Consider the following 15,427-nt stretch of genomic DNA (forward strand, 5'->3'; position numbering starts at 1 on the left):
CTTTAAAAATCCTGCCATGTGAATTCATGGATTTTTTTTCCACATTCTGTCTCACAGTTGAAGTGTACCTATGATGTAAATTACTGACCTCTGTCATCATTTTAAGTGGGAGAACTTGCACAATCGGTGGCTGACTAAATATTTTTTGCCCCACTGTACTAACATCTGAGCTTGTAAATTATAGTTGGCAATAGACATTGATCTGTTTTTATTTTTTATTTTTTTTACATTTTTGAGAACAGTGAAAATCCCAATTTAAAACTGAGGAACCAACAAAGAACATTTTATTTTATTTTGCAAACAGGTTCTGAATCCACACACCAGGACAAGACGTAAACCTCCTAATGTGTCTTTGGCAGCTCGGTTTTTACTTTTTTGTCTCAAACGGGTCGCATGTAGTTGGCTGGGAGCATCCCCCGCTTCCCCGTTCGCTGGTTGCAACCGAACATCCATCCCTCATCAATCGGCACCACGTCTAAGATCAGATCTCCTTCCTGCAGAGAAACTTCATCAGCTTCTGCTGCCGTGTAGCTGTACAAGGCCTGGTAGCGCCCCTGCATGAGTGGAAACACACCAGGAGCAACTTGAATGAACAAAGAATGATTAGTAAAATGAATTTGCATCTATGAGGGAAGTGAAACAGTTTTACACAAAACATTCTTTTGATTTTAGAATCACAAGCAAAGAAAACATTTTTATCAAGCAAACTTGCAAACAAAAGTTTAGCGTTGTTTAGTTGCATACAGCTCTTGTATGTTGGTACTCAGATTTTTTTTTACATTGAGGAGCATATAAAGCAGCACTATGGTGATTCAAGGACACTTCCGTGTGTGTGTGTGTGTGTGTGTGTGGTCTCTACCAATGAGCACTCAACAAATACACAGTTTTGCAGAAATGACCCTCCTTGAACATAAAAACTATTTATGGTCTAATGCTAACTTTAAACTACTGATGCTTCTGCGGTTCAATTACATCTAATGCCTGCAGATTTTTTACATTGAGGAGCATAGGCGTCATTTTAACCGGGGACGCCGGGGACATGTCCCCGGCAAAATTTGTGATTGGCAGCTGTGTCCCCCCCACTTTCAAAAACGCCTGCTGATGAGGATTTTTGTTTTACCAGCTCAGATCTTATCCAGGGGTCGGCAACCTATTCCCATCAAAGAGCCATTATTACCCGTTTCCCACAGTAATTCTGGACGGACCTTAATAAGCAGTGACTTAAGTGAAGCAGGCAGGTCGCACTAGAAAATTTAGTTTAAAAAGACGTCATAAATGTGTTCCCCCGTCATTTTTATTTATAAAATATGAAGTAAAAACTCACAATTTAATTTTCATTCATTTGTCATTAATATGTAGTCTACACCCGTGCGTTAACCATCTTCCAGTAAACGCACAGCATCCAGCCCACCTCTCCAAATGCGTAAAATGTGCATCAGCCGCTAGTTAGGCGCACCATCAGCTGATCAGCCCAGACAAGAGCAGAGCAAATAGAGACAGAATAGAGGATGATTCTGTCTGGATGTGGATGGAGATTACATTTTACAGCAGCCTGATCATCATTTAAATATGTAAACCATCACCTGTCTTCTAGTCCATGCTATCAGCATATATTTTAATTGGTGTGTGTGTGTGTGTGTGTGTGTTTTCCACTTCAAACACTGGTCTAACCAACCAGACCAGCGTGTCCAGTAACGTATTAATGTTACAATTAAACAGTTTCCCTTCATGTAGGCTAGGAACATTTCACCTGCCGTGGCCCGACCGCTTCTGCTCCACACGAACTTTGTGCGTGATCAAATGTCTCTACGCATCATGCGTCTCCATATTAGAGACGGGAACAAGCGCTGTTCAGCCAGTTTCATAATTTCATAAGAACATTTTTCCAAGTGACACATCCTTCAGAGAGACCGGGTTTCCAGACCGCTTCAGTGGGAGGAAATCATTGCATGCACCATGGTTCTGCGCTGCGCTGCGAACCCCTCAGATCTTCAGCTCACTGTCCACCGTGGGCGCTCCGAGCCGCGCTGAACACAGTGTCCAGTATAAAGCTCTGATGTTCTGATGGGAATCTTTTACCTCCGCGATGTGCGTTAACGATTAAAATGTCAGCTCATCCATGTGCATCAGTGTGCGTGGGGGTAATTCTTTCAAACCAAGCAACATCCTTGAGTTCATCCGTCAAAATAAACAGTCAAATGGAAATATATGTAACCTGCCGTTTAACTGTTTTGCCTTCTTGTGAAGATTGTTGCAAAGAGAAACAATTAAACTTGATTAACCCCAGAGCCACCCAGAGCGCATGTGGGAAGGTTCCTCCCACTGAAGCGAGTGTTTTCCAAACCCGGTCTCTCAGAGAGACTTGTCACTTAGAAAATGTTCCCTGATGATGAAACTTTGGCTGAATAGCGCTTGTTCCTGGCTCCAATGTGGCGACACATCCAGGAGCCGTCTGAGGAGAATCCCAGAATCTCACATCGTCTTCAGCTAATAAAGCGCCTATGATTACGCACAAGCGTGACGCGTCAACCCGGTCTCACAGTAAGACCAGGTTGGACCTGTTCAGGTTTACGCAGACAATCTTTACATTTAGAATTGGCATACAGATGTAAAATTAATGCAGTAAAATATAAAGCATTTTATTTAAATATCCATTCATTATTTTACAAACACAGAGCCGCATCAGATGGATGGAAGAGCCGCATGCGGCTCCAGAGCCGCCGACCCCTGTGCTAGCCTACTTTATTGTCCCCAGCAATTTTTAAACCCCACTCAAGTGTATGGTTATTGTCCCCAGCAATTCTGGAAACAAACTGACGCCCTTGTTGAGGAGCATATAAAGTAGCACAATGTGGCAACCAAATAAAACCAACGTTTAAAGGGTTAGGGTTAGGGTTTGTTCAATAAACCGGACCGGCACCCTACAGTTGCAAGTGAGATATTCTAGCCACAGAGACTGATAGGGGTCTGTCAAATCTGCTCGGTGATGGACGATGTTCTGGGGGATGATTGTTGCTGTACCCCTGGCCATTCGGTGCTCTATGCACAGCTGCGTGTGGGCGGAGTGCTGGTACAGGGTAAGACAATTGCTTAGATTTCTAAAAAGTCTACATTATTCCTGAAAGGGGGAATGGTAAATGACCTGTAATTGTACAACACCTTCATAGGGTCTACAACTCCCCAAAGCGCTTCACAACACAGTCATCCACCCATTCACACACACAATGACACGCTGCCCTGGGGCGCACTGACGGAAGTGAGACTGCCGAACACCATCACCACCAGTCCCTCTGACCAACACCAGCAGGCAAGGTAGGTTAAGTGTCTTGCCCAAGTACACAACAGCAGCATCCTCTGGTTGGAGCTGGGATGGAACCTGCAACCTTCCGATTACTAGACAGCCTGCTCTACCTGTTGCCTGGGAAGATGTAAGAAGTTGCCTTTTGATTCTGTAATTTGTTTGAACAAGTATGATTGTTTTGTTTTGTTCATTTGGGCTAAAGAACACCCTGAAAACAAAATAAGGGATTTTGTAACCACACAGAAACATGACAGAACCTCAGTCATCTTCATGTTGAAGTTTGGCAACCAGCAGGACAACACTGTTTCTTTATCCTAACCTTAACAAGGCCTTAGTTTCTCTCTGGTTCTTATCTATATTCGCCATAACAGCTTTGTTTCAAGTGGTTTTTCAGTAGGAACCAAGGTTGTCATTTTCTAGAACCACTCATCATTTTGCCTAATTTTTCATCACATCTTAGCTTATGAATTATGATCAATTTGCTTGTATTTTAACCACAAATTCCAAAGATGGCCACAAGAGGGATCAGTGGAACTATAGTGCTGTAATAGCCTTACCCCTCCACCAGATGGCGCTACAGCAGCAGGGCGCATTTGTTCAGCAGGCTGTCCGGTGGTCGATGCTTGGTTTTCTGCACAAAGATAGACATGAAATCAGCTCAGCTGTTCAGAGTTAAATGTGGGGATTAGGCGTGTAGCAGTATATTTCACCTTGTCGGTTTTCAGGAGGAGGAGCATCACTGCGAATCTTGCTCTTCTCGAATTCTTCATGGTATTTTATCTGCACATACATGCACATTAAATCCCCAGGAGGGCACTGAACCCTCAGCTGTTCTGCTTTAATTAAGCTCTCCCTCTTTTTGGAGATGGAGTAACTAAACAGTCGGACTATATAGTTATAGCAGGTATTAGACAAAGGAGAAGGCAGTGTGAGGAGGAGAAAAAGGAGCAGCAAGCTCATTCTTAAAACCTCAGGAGGAAAAGGATGACAGGGAAATGTGGGAAAGGAGAAAAAAAGGACAAGATTTTGACCTGTTGACATGCAGCTTATTACCCACCATTCCTTTCTGCAACTAGCCCTCATGAGAGAGTGTGTGTGTGCGTGGGTGTGTGTGCGGACAGCAGTGGGGTTTGTGTTCACAGCTGAGAGACTTTGACCATATAGGGCTTCAGGTGGACGGGGAGAAACGTCAGAAATGTGCCTCTGTGTTTCTGCAGGGTCTGAGATCCTTCACTGCCATCTGGAGATCCTTTTCTCCTCTTTTCCTCATGTTCAGCTTTGAGTCTACTAGTGAAAACTGCTGTCAGAGTGAACAGGAAACATTTAGGAAACCAAACTGGACTCACATTACTGATCTGGTCTTGAGTCTTCTTGAGTCTTTGCATCTCCGGAGTGTCGACCACCACGCTGAGCTTCCCCTTGTTCTTTTCAAAGTCCTCCTTGTAAAGAGCCTGAAAACACAAGCCTTATTTCAGACTAACTGTTGAATGTCACGAAACATCTATAATTACAGGATTTACATCTACAACCAAGTCAGTTTGTTGCAACAAAAAAACTCAAAACAACAGAGAAGTATTTATTAAGAAATTATTAATGCATATTTTAGCAAATAAAAGACTGAAGACATTAGTTTAAGTTCAAAATATTTGTCTTTAGGAGGAAGCAGTCACACGTTACTGATCTGAAGATAAAATAAAGGCTTTCATTAAACAACTGAGATTAATCTCTCAACCTAAATAAAACCATTCATAACAAAATCCACAACATTAACATTCAATTCTATATGAATCCCAAATAAACACAAACAGAGCCATGCTGTGATTTAGTTGACAGTTTGTCACAGTTCTCCATAGGTTTAGACCTCTGGGGAGCGTTTAAAGCATTAAACAATGTCAAAATGTTTATTTGAAAGTAAATCAGAGATTGCTGCACGCATGCACACACACACACACACACACACACACACACACACACACACACACACACACACACACACACACACACACACACACACACACACACACACACACACACACACACACACACACACACGCAAACTCAAGTGAGTCATGTTCTGGCTATGAGGGATATGCTGCCCCAGAGAAAGAGACTTTTATGGGAATAAACAAAGACACGGGTAGGTTGGATGAAAGAATGAGAAAGGAGAGAGAGAGAGAGAATCAAGACGCTTTAGATGTGATCTTTAGATTTTGATGTTATTTACAGTCATAAAGTACAGTTTAGTTATGTTTGGAATGATTTTAACTCAAAACAGAGCCCCTCTAGAGACTCTTGTGTTGTTACAGCTGCTGGAAGGATGTTGGTTCTGCTCTGTTTCTCCTATGAACGTGTTTTTGTGGTAACTGGATGGGTTCATGTGTCTGAAATTGCAGCTATGTGGACTGAACCAAACACCAGAATCACTGTCTTTGATTTGGTCAAAAACAGTGATGATGACAGAACCAGTCTGTGGGGTTGGCTGTACAGGAACTAAAACGGGGTGAAAACAGATTCTAAAAATATGCTCAGCAATTCTGAAATGTGTTTATGTAAAACTTATAATTTAATAAAATAAATAAAATAATTTAATGATTTATTATTATTATTATTATTATTAAACAATTATAGTCTTACCAATAGATGGTAAGTGGCCTGTATTTGATATAGCACCTTCTACAGTCCTAGAAAGCTCCCAAGGCACTTTACAACTTAATCAGTCATTCATCCATTCACGCACACATTCACACCCTGATGCTGATGAGCTACAATGTAACCACAGCTGCCCTGGGGCGCACTGAGAGAAGTGAGGCTGCCGTACACAAGCGGCCACCATACCAGCAATATCAAGGTGGGTTAAATCGTGTCTTGCAAGGACACAACAGCAGTGACAGACTAAGCGGGGCTCCAGTAATGGGGTGAACACTTAGATAGCTTCCTGAACAGCCTCAATTAGGAGAAATACATTTTATACCCTTCAGGTACTAGCTTGTCCGAGTGCAGCTAAAATTGAGCATTTTGCTGCTAATTTAAAAGCCACAATATATAAGAACTGTGCAGTGAAATAATCACAAAACAGTCTAATGTCTCAATCATGGAAGAAGGAAGGTTACATTGAGACAGATTTCCTTTTCAGTTGACTTGGGGGTTGTCAGTTTTTCGCCTTTTGTCTTTGTTTACAATTTGTAAGCCCACAGGGTTGCTAAGTCTGTGCCAAGCGAATGCTACCACACCTGCATTTATAATGAGAAGCCGGCAGGCAAAAAGCTCCAGATTTGTGGACAGTGTGTTATCCAGAACAAGTATCAACCCAGATGTTGTTTTTTATACCCCCTAAAAATCAATCAATCAATCAATCAAAGCTTTATTTATAAAGCACCTTCCGCAACCCTGTCAGGAAGTCCAAAGCGCTGAACATGGTTCAGTTGAAGGTAACTAAAAAGCCACAGAGATATGTTTTACTCATATCAGGTAAAAAAAGGACGGAGGCTGACGCTGAGTTAACAGTGCTAATAGCGAATTAGAAACCGTCGGCTCTAAAACTGTCATGCTACTTTTTATTCCATCAACTCAACTGCTTGCCACATTTAGTGTGGTTTTCTGTGTTTAATGCTCCTTCCTTCGTCATGAAGAATGATTCGAAGCTCGCTAAACTAATCATCTCCTCTTCTCCAGGTCTTGTTTGAGGACGTCAATTTGGTTAGACAAACATCTGTAGTCCGCTACGTCTTTTCACACAAAACCAAGAATAACTTTTGCTGCTGTGTGATAAGAGCTTTCTTGGCATCAAAATGTGTATTCAAAATGATCGGCTTTTATACGGAATATGTAACACGAACACCAAAGTGACATCTAGTGTGTGGAGGTTGTAGTTGCAACAACAGAACGAGGTTTCCAGCCGTCGGGATACCAGGCTCACTGTCGATACGTGAAATGCTTCACTTGGGTCCATCTGTTGTAGACTTCACCTAAACTCACTCTGGTTTTAGATATTTTATGGTCGCTCCCCTTCTGAGAAGGATAACAACATCTTCTGGGCTCAGATGCAGCTGCTGAACTTGCAGAGTCCGCCATTTTCCACAGAGCCAGCCTCGCTGTGCTGAGCGGACAGTTCGGCAAGCTGCAACAATGCCCTCTAAAGGCTGGTAGATGTAAACATAAACCCAGTGTTGTGCCCGTCAAAATAAATGTGATTATTTTTTATTAAAATATGGCTTTTACATTGAATACTATAACTTCATCCTGCACACCTCTAAACACCCCGTGGAAGTATTGTTTTTAAAAATATAGCTTTTTGTTAAATTGTTCCATATTAAACCTTTAAATAAATGGCTCATATTAAACTGAATCAGAAAATAACTTTTATCCTCTTTTAGACTCACATTGATTTTTTTGGACAGCTGGGGACCCATGGTCCGGAAGCAAATGGGCGTGGCTTAGACTCTCTATTGACCCTTTGTACATGATGTCACGCCACTCAAGGGACCACGCCCTTGATGGATGACAAAAAGACCATTTACCCACAATGAAACTCCAGTGAAGCTAGTCAAAACAAGCCCGTTTGTAGCCTTTTATCGCTTTTGTTGAGTTGATTTCACAGTAAAATGGCAACACCTTGCTGTGCGGTGGGCTGCACTAACAGAGAAGGGTGTAAAGTCAAAAACTTCAGATGTGCAGCGATCACAGATCTGAGATTAGTAAAGTGAGTGTTTAGAAACACTGACTATTGTTTAAGATGGGTGATTTTTTTACATCTGTTTGCAGGACAAAATCTATGCAGATAAACTGTCTCCCTGCTCTGTGATCCTCTACAGAAACCCCACATGCATTGGTTTTAACGCCTTTTATGTACTTGATGTCTGTGGTTTGGAAGTTTCTGCAGACAATAAAAAAAAGGATCACAATCAGGAAATCTCTAGATGATCTGTCTCTGAGATGTAGCAGCTAAACTATCCTTCTCTGTGCTGAGTTAAAGCGTTAAATGGACGTTTTTTTTTTCTGCTTCTTGCATTGGAAAGTAGGCTGGATGACAGGACACTCCTCAATGCAAAGTTTTCCTGATGGGAACTCTTTTTAAATTTGCGTGACTTAGAGGACTTATCCTTTAGATCGGGTTAAAGAGCTGGCAGGAGAAGTGTGATTAGATTAAGAACAGATGAGGGAGCCAGTGCCGTGACACATTTACTCTGTCAGACACACAAAAACTAGCCTTCTTGTGCATGTATGACTTCATCATGTCATATAAGCCATGCCAAGTGCTCTTATTTCAGGATTTTGTGATGGCTTTGCCTTCTTCAGAATAATTTAGTGATTGGAAATGTTGACCTGAGAATCCCATGTGTTCTGGTACTAATGAATGGAGTGAAGAGTCTGTGATAAAAGGGAGAAATCCACCAAGTCTGGGTGATAAAGTAAGATTAAGATTTAAAGTGTTTCTGACAGCAGGAGAAAACCAGCACTGGGTGGAGATTACAGCAGAAGGAGGCCTGATCTGTGATCTCACCTGGCTGTTGAGCATGGTCTGCTGTTTGAGACGCAGGTTCTCCGGAGTGTCAGTCACAATGGTGAAGGACGTTTTAGGATAATGCCTGGAGGAAGGAAAGAAATGGGTTCAAAAGCACATTCTGACCTCAAGACACAGCAACATTTAAAAGAATTATTCATTTTAGTTTTTGTAAGACAAAAGTTAAAGATTTTTATGACTCGCTACAGCTTTCCAAGTCAAGAATATTCTTAAATAAATATTTTTAAAACATCAGATGAAAAATTAACAGGAATTCATTTTGGATTCCAGCAGATAAGAAATTCCTGAGAAACAATTCAGCTTATTTTAATTTGAATGGAATTTAAAACTCATCATCCATTTAATCATATAGTTAGTTGTTTGTATTTTATGTGAAAACAGCTAATAAATTAAAACAAAGTTTACAATACCCCACCCACATTCAAATGTTGTATTGTTCTAACCTGGCTTTGGTGCAGTGAATTTTTAAAGTTATTTACAATTGACCTCTTTAGTTTTACACTTTTAATTTATCAGGAAAAGCCACAATATTCAGTAAAATGATAGCAAATAAGACATAATTTTTGATGTGTGTATTAAAAACAAAATTTCTTTCATTTGTTTTTATGATAGATAATTAAACCATAATAAACTAAATGGTTAAAATGTATTAGCATCTATTTTACAACACCAAACTGAGCTAAACTCATCAGGGTGGTTATAGCATATCAGTGACTTCATGGATGAGTTCATTTGTTTAAAAAAATGAAAATATTTTAAAATAGGTTCACGTGAGTGAGCTTAAACTTTAAATGGCCATAAATAAAATAAATAAATAAAAACATAAAATAACATCTGTATTATTTTAAAAGGATATTTTTGCTTTTCCTAAAACGTAAGTTTAGTTTAGTTTAGTTTTTGTTGTTATTACTGATATTGTTTTAGACCTGTTAAGAAATGTGTTAATTGATGAAAAGGCTGGCTTTATCTTGTTGAACTTTGTTCATTTTTGTAATTCATTTTTTCTTTTTGTCTCTTAAATCTCTCCATCATACTCCTAACCTAAACATTTACTCTCACAGCCAGGTCAATAAAAAGTAGGCTATATGGCTTGAGTTTGTGTTTTAGTTTTAGCCATGTTCAGGGTGAATACTCACATACTGCAGTAGGGTTTCTTCTCAAAGCCTTTATAGTTGGTCATACTCAGAGCCATCTTGCAAACCTCACAGCTGAAACAACCTTTGTGCCAATACTGAAACAGTTTAAAACAACACAATAAAATTAATATATGGTGACAGTAGAGAAAAACATCATGTCAATAAATGATATATATTAGTCATCATACCTTATCCAGGCAATTGATTTTTTCTGTTGGATAAACTGGTTTGTTGCATCTTCCGCAAGGCGGATTCATGTTGGCTCAGTGGGTCTTTGCTCAGAGAGAGAGGGAAAAAATCTCAAATAAAAAGAAATCTTAGAAAAGTAGGACCACTGTTGAGCTGCCAAAACTTACCGTCCAGCGCGCGTCTGCAGGTCTGCAGGCATTTCAGCACCGACCCGACGGCGAGGAGGAGTCAAGTCTGCATGGTGCCTTCAGGTATCCTTGGAAATATGAGACTTTTGTCATGTCACGTTGCCAGAATCATTTTAACATTTTAGATTGTATAAACAAAATAATTTGTAATCACATGTTTTTTCACAATTATCATGGTTCAGTCAAAACTTCTACTTTTATTTTTTCGGTTATCATATACTGCATCAATGCTCCGAAGTTTTAATACCTGAAGAATTTGATTTCACTCGAAGATTTACGCAAGTTAATATGTAAGAGACTCACTGGCAGATGCGTGATAATTAATATAAAAAAACAGTTAAACCCACTTTACCTGTATTATTGTGTGAATTTTGCTTTGAGTTCTTTCACGTGTTTGAGTTAGAAACAGATTTTAATGTTTTTTTGTTGTTGGTTAAATCAATCCGTAAGCGCGGAACAAAGTCTAAATATGGACACGATAAGAAAACAGCCTAACAGAACACACAATGGATCTTTTCGAAGGACTTTTAAAATCCACATCGAAATAAGGATGAATTCCCCCTTGAAGAAGAGTGACTAACTTGCGCTCTCTGTCGGTAGGAAAACAAACAAAACATCCAATGCTGCCATGTTTGTTTTGTCACCGACGGTAAGCTAGTAGTTTACCCTCACGAGCCCCAATAACTCAGGAAAGAAATGTACGGAAATCTAGAAACGCCTACAATGTATACAAAATAGAAAACCCAACCAACAGAAAATGCTATACATAATCAAATACAACATATTCTGCTTTTTCGTTATCGTGGGGGTATAGCTCAGTGGTAGAGCATTTGACTGCAGATCAAGAGGTCCCCGGTTCAAATCCGGGTGCCCCCTCTTTTTTCACATATTACTTTTGTTTATATACAAATATAGTTTAACATGAAATATAAACAACTATCTAATTGCGCGGTGCCATCTCCTGTCTCGCATAGAAACAAATTACTTGATTTCCTCATCTATTCAATCTTTATGTCAGAATTTTGCTGTAAACTATATTTTTGCTTTCCTTTTGTGGGATATGTTATGGAATAGGCTGTTTTTGTTTAGATCTTTACCCTTCTGGAGGATGGTGATCAAAATGATAAATCTTATCAAGTCTGGTCAATCAGTTTGGTGTTGCAGCTCTAGGTCCGTATTTGGATCAAGGTTTGAGGGTAAATAACATCTAAGCACTGTTCATAATGGCATAGATTATTTAATTGTTTTCAATAATTAGGTTACTCAAAAGTTGTTATGCCCTAAGTGTTGTAAGATGTTTAACTATAAGTATTTCTATAATAAAAACAAGGTAAACCAACCAACAAGATGGTAGTTCAGCTTCAAGCTGTACTTTTATTGTTGTGATAAGTTGCTGCACCATTAGCACCAGTCCAAAGTCTGTAAAAAATATTGTATGGCTCTATAGCGCTCTCTTATGGAAGTTTTTAAAATTGCCTGTTTAGAAGTTGAATTAGTGTTTGTATGATAGTTGAATTTATTCCATTGCGAAATGACTTACAGATATTTTTTAGGTATTATATTTTATTATATTATATTAAATTTTTGCATTGTATGGCGCTTTTATGCTTTAAATGCAATTATCTGCTTTTATGTCCTGATTTTTGTGTTCTAGGTTTTTCTTTATACTTTGGGCAACTCTGCTTTTTTGGCATTTTACCACCCAAATGTTTTGTTAAATATACTTTGTTTATTTTAGGAAAAATGTTTTAGTTTTGCTTCCGAGTGGGACAGGGTCACGTAAACTTGAAAATATGTGGGAATTATTTCAAATCAAATCAAATCAACTTTATTTATATAGCACTTTTCATACAAAAAATGCAACTCAAAGTGCTTTACAGATTAAAATGGCCCCATAGATCCCACATTCCCATCCCAGCCCCCCTCCCCAAGTATACAACAATTAAAAATTACAGTTCCCCTCCCGCACCCAACTTCCAAAGTGGACATACAATCACCCGCACACACACACACACACACACACACACACACACACACACACACACACACACACACACACACACACACACACACACACACACACACACACACACACACACACACACACACACACACACACACACACACACACACACACTCGTGAACACCAGAGGAAACAATAGGCTGAGTTCAGATGAGTCAGGTAATGAACGACACATCATCAGCGGAGCCATCTGCCTTGGCAGCAACAGATCAACGGCATCAGCCAATACACCGGCCCATGACGCCCAGTGGCGTAGGGCAGAAACCCCCACCAGTGCCCGGGCACTACCTGGGGAGCGCCCCGGCCGCCGCCGCCCCTGACCACCGGCCCCAAGGCATTAAATACTTCAAATGATTTTCTCACAATTAGAGGATAAGTTTCATAATAATTTTGAGCTTATCGAGATTGTTGAAAACATGAACAGAAAAGTGTGTTTTGCTACTGCACTCACCTCGATAAAACCTTTGATGTTTTCTTCTAAGAGCTGGCACAGCTGTCCTGAATATCAAGCTGTTACTTTTTCATCAAACACAAGGCGTATCTCCACATTGATCGTCAGCTTTTATTAAAAGACATTGAAATAACAATGTTCAGAGAAATCTCTTGACTACTCCAAAATCCAGTCATATTATATTTTTCCAAAGCAGTCCAAGATGATCATTATATTCACTATCAGTCGTATAGTTAGATATCTTTTGTAGATACGTCCACAAAGCGTTGAACCAGTCGACACTTGAAGTTCCATGGAACAAAAATAACTCTTTAAAGTAAAAGATGAGAGAAACATATAGTTGAGCTGTACGCGCGTTTGCAGTTTGAAGGCTTGTTCAATTCATTCCCTGACAGTTTCTTTCATTGAAAGTTCTTCCTTTATACATCATCATCATCACCCTGTCAGACCCTCCAACCCCAGGATCACATGGCGAAACTCCTGTGTGGTGGCAAACAGCAAAATACACAGAAAAAGCAGGCAAGACCTAGAAGAGCAGTTACAGTAAACACTTTCCATCCACAAAAGGTTGGTTGGAATGAGGACACCTTGTGTCTGTAATCTGCCTGAATGGCCAACTTCATCCTTTTTAGTCTCCTTGCACCCTCAAAAAAGACCCTTTTCTGAAAAGTCCAGGATATTTAGCAGCAGGGCTCTGCTTCAATGAATCCTTCCTTCTCATGAACCCCGAGCTCCACTTCAGCATAGCTGGAGTGACAGCTCTGGTTGCGAAACTTCATGGAGGGCCAGTAATTATTTGTGCGTCTCTGCAAAACAACAAGGATCATGTAAGTTCTATTAGATTCATTAAGTGTGGGAACATGTTTTGCATTGTTTTTCTCACCTGCATGAGGTAGAAAGGTGGAGCAACCGTTGGGTGTGTGTTGATGTAGTAAACAGCCAGTAAGGTCAATGTTACGAGCAGAACTAATGCAGCAACAACACCCGCTATGATGGCTGCGTTCTCTGTTATCCCTCTGTGGGTCGGAGCAATCGTCTGTAAATCTGAAGAAAAGAAACATTAATGAAACAGATCATCTGCTTCAGATCACTAAATGCGTACTCTATACTGACTTTTCTTGAGTTTACAGATTAAACATAATCTAGTAGTTTCCATTTAACAATCAGGCAATTTAAAGAGGAGAGATTATGACTTATTTCTTAAGATACAATAGTTCTATGGCCAGTAAAAAAACATGTTCATGAAGCTCTTTGCACTAAATGCCTCTCACAGAAAGTGATTTCAGCTTTTGTATTTCTTGACAGTTTCAGTACCTTCCAGAATGAGCCATTTCAGTGGTTTGTCACTTTTAAGAAGACAAGCTGGAGCTGGCCACGTCCACCCATGACTCTCTGCTATAAGCTAAGGAGCTCCAATATCTGGGAGAGTTCGGAGTATAGCAGCTGCTCTTCTAGCAGTAGCTCTCTCTTGCATGTGAGAGGTGATACCATTCTACTATCCCCATTTGTGACATCACACATGGGGGCCTTTTGAAATGGCTTGTTCAAGGCATAAAATTATCAAAACCAAACACTTACAGATGCATGAGGGATTTTTTTCACGTTTATAGTGTTTACAAAGGCAGTAGAGACCCACATGGCACCATACATTGTGGCAAAGGTGACGTTAGCATAATATATCCTCCTTAAAAACAGACAGAAAACTATCAGCAATTTAACGTCTAAATAATTTACATTTACAGACATTTTTATTCTATTTTTGCCAGCACCTTACAACTTTTAATGCCAAAATTTTCATTATGCAACATTATTTTGAGTTTTATTAGACTAAGTAAATCAAATTTATAGGAAAAGTATAGGATTTATAGGAATACCCATCCACCCATCCATTACTTTTCAGCCACTTCTCCGGAGCGGGTCTTGGGGGCAGTAGTTTAAAGAGCAAGTCACCCCCAAATCAGCTTTCTTTCCCCAATAAACTGTATAAATGAGTGCCCAATCATGCTGTAGACACCTGTAGTCAATAGTTGAGCACTTTAGTGCATTTTAGTTAAAATTTTCTGCCTAAAACTGTCAGTGTTGTGCCGTTGTCAGGTAAAAACTCTGCACCTCTTCTTCTACACCTCCTCTAAACACACCCACATCACCCCGCTTCTCCTCCAGCTTCATTGGCTGCCAGTCAACTTCAGAGTTCATTTCACGATCCTGGTTCTGGTCTATAGGGCCTTACATGGACAAGCGCCATCTTACATTGGTGATCTTCTTAGTCCCTACACCCCCAGCAGGTCCCTGAGGTCCAGTGATCAAAGCCTACTGGTTGTGCAGCGCACCAGGCTAAAGACCAAAGGTGACAGATCATTTGCTGCTGTGGCCCCCAGACTCTGGACCTCTCTCCCCCTGAGCCTGAGATCAGTGGACTCAGTGGTCTCCTTTAAAAAGCAGCTGAAAACTCACTTGTTCAAGCTGGCTTTTGTATGACCTTCTCCAAACCCACTCTCTTTATTCTGCTCTCCCCACCTATTCCACCTTCCTCAGGATTCACTGATTTCCCTCTTTCCTATTTATTCTCTCTCTTTCGTAACATTTTTAATCACAATTGTCCATTTTGTGCTCATTTA

General features: G+C 40.1%; 2 protein-coding genes and 1 non-coding gene across 5 annotated transcripts in view; 1 reads left to right on the top strand and 2 right to left on the bottom strand.

Moving 5' to 3' along the window:
* Positions 1 to 201: 201 nt before the first annotated feature.
* LOC107387645 (LIM and SH3 domain protein 1) lies at positions 202 to 10,403 on the bottom strand. Of its 2 annotated transcripts, XM_015962738.3 has the most exons (8): positions 10,315 to 10,403; positions 10,147 to 10,230; positions 9,959 to 10,053; positions 8,802 to 8,886; positions 4,648 to 4,752; positions 4,012 to 4,081; positions 3,859 to 3,932; positions 202 to 554 (listed from the first exon to the last, which is right to left on the bottom strand). In XM_015962738.3, exons 2-8 carry the CDS (start codon positions 10,213 to 10,215, stop codon positions 381 to 383), a joined length of 672 nt encoding a protein of 223 aa, XP_015818224.3. In that variant the 5' UTR covers positions 10,216 to 10,230; positions 10,315 to 10,403; the 3' UTR covers positions 202 to 380. The 2 variants fall into 2 exon arrangements, with proteins under 2 accessions (XP_015818224.3, XP_054605323.2); XM_054749348.2 differs by lacking the exon at positions 10,315 to 10,403 and having other exon boundaries at positions 10,147 to 10,308.
* Positions 10,404 to 11,139: 736 nt separating this feature from the next.
* trnac-gca (transfer RNA cysteine (anticodon GCA)) lies at positions 11,140 to 11,211 on the top strand. The gene has a single exon. It is a non-coding gene; the product is annotated as a tRNA-Cys (tRNA).
* Positions 11,212 to 13,308: 2,097 nt separating this feature from the next.
* The window catches only part of LOC107387644 (plexin domain-containing protein 1), a 28,846-nt gene continuing 26,727 nt past the window's right edge, over positions 13,309 to 15,427 (bottom strand). For both annotated transcript variants that reach the window (XM_015962737.3, XM_015962736.3), the window contains exons 12-13: positions 13,693 to 13,853; positions 13,309 to 13,615 (exon numbers count right to left, since the gene is read on the bottom strand). In XM_015962737.3, the coding sequence (XP_015818223.3) occupies positions 13,490 to 13,615; positions 13,693 to 13,853 (287 nt within the window). In that variant the 3' untranslated portion in view covers positions 13,309 to 13,489. The remainder of the gene's footprint in view (positions 13,616 to 13,692; positions 13,854 to 15,427) is intronic.

Source organism: Nothobranchius furzeri, chromosome 16, assembly GCF_043380555.1.
Source record: "Nothobranchius furzeri strain GRZ-AD chromosome 16, NfurGRZ-RIMD1, whole genome shotgun sequence".
Classification (NCBI taxonomy): domain Eukaryota; kingdom Metazoa; phylum Chordata; class Actinopteri; order Cyprinodontiformes; family Nothobranchiidae; genus Nothobranchius; species Nothobranchius furzeri.

Bases quoted from the DNA above. Each gene is read 5' to 3' on its own strand.
- LOC107387645 (XM_015962738.3), bottom strand. From the start codon at position 10,215: ATGAATCCGCCTTGCGGAAGATGCAACAAACCAGTTTATCCAACAGAA. The intron at 4,082-4,647 runs GTGAGTCCAGTT...ATGTATGTGCAG, and splicing joins CTCAAGACCAGATCAGTAAT to ATAAAATACCATGAAGAATT. The intron at 555-3,858 runs GTAAGGCTATTA...CCACTCATGCAG, and splicing joins TAGCGCCATCTGGTGGAGGG to GGGCGCTACCAGGCCTTGTA.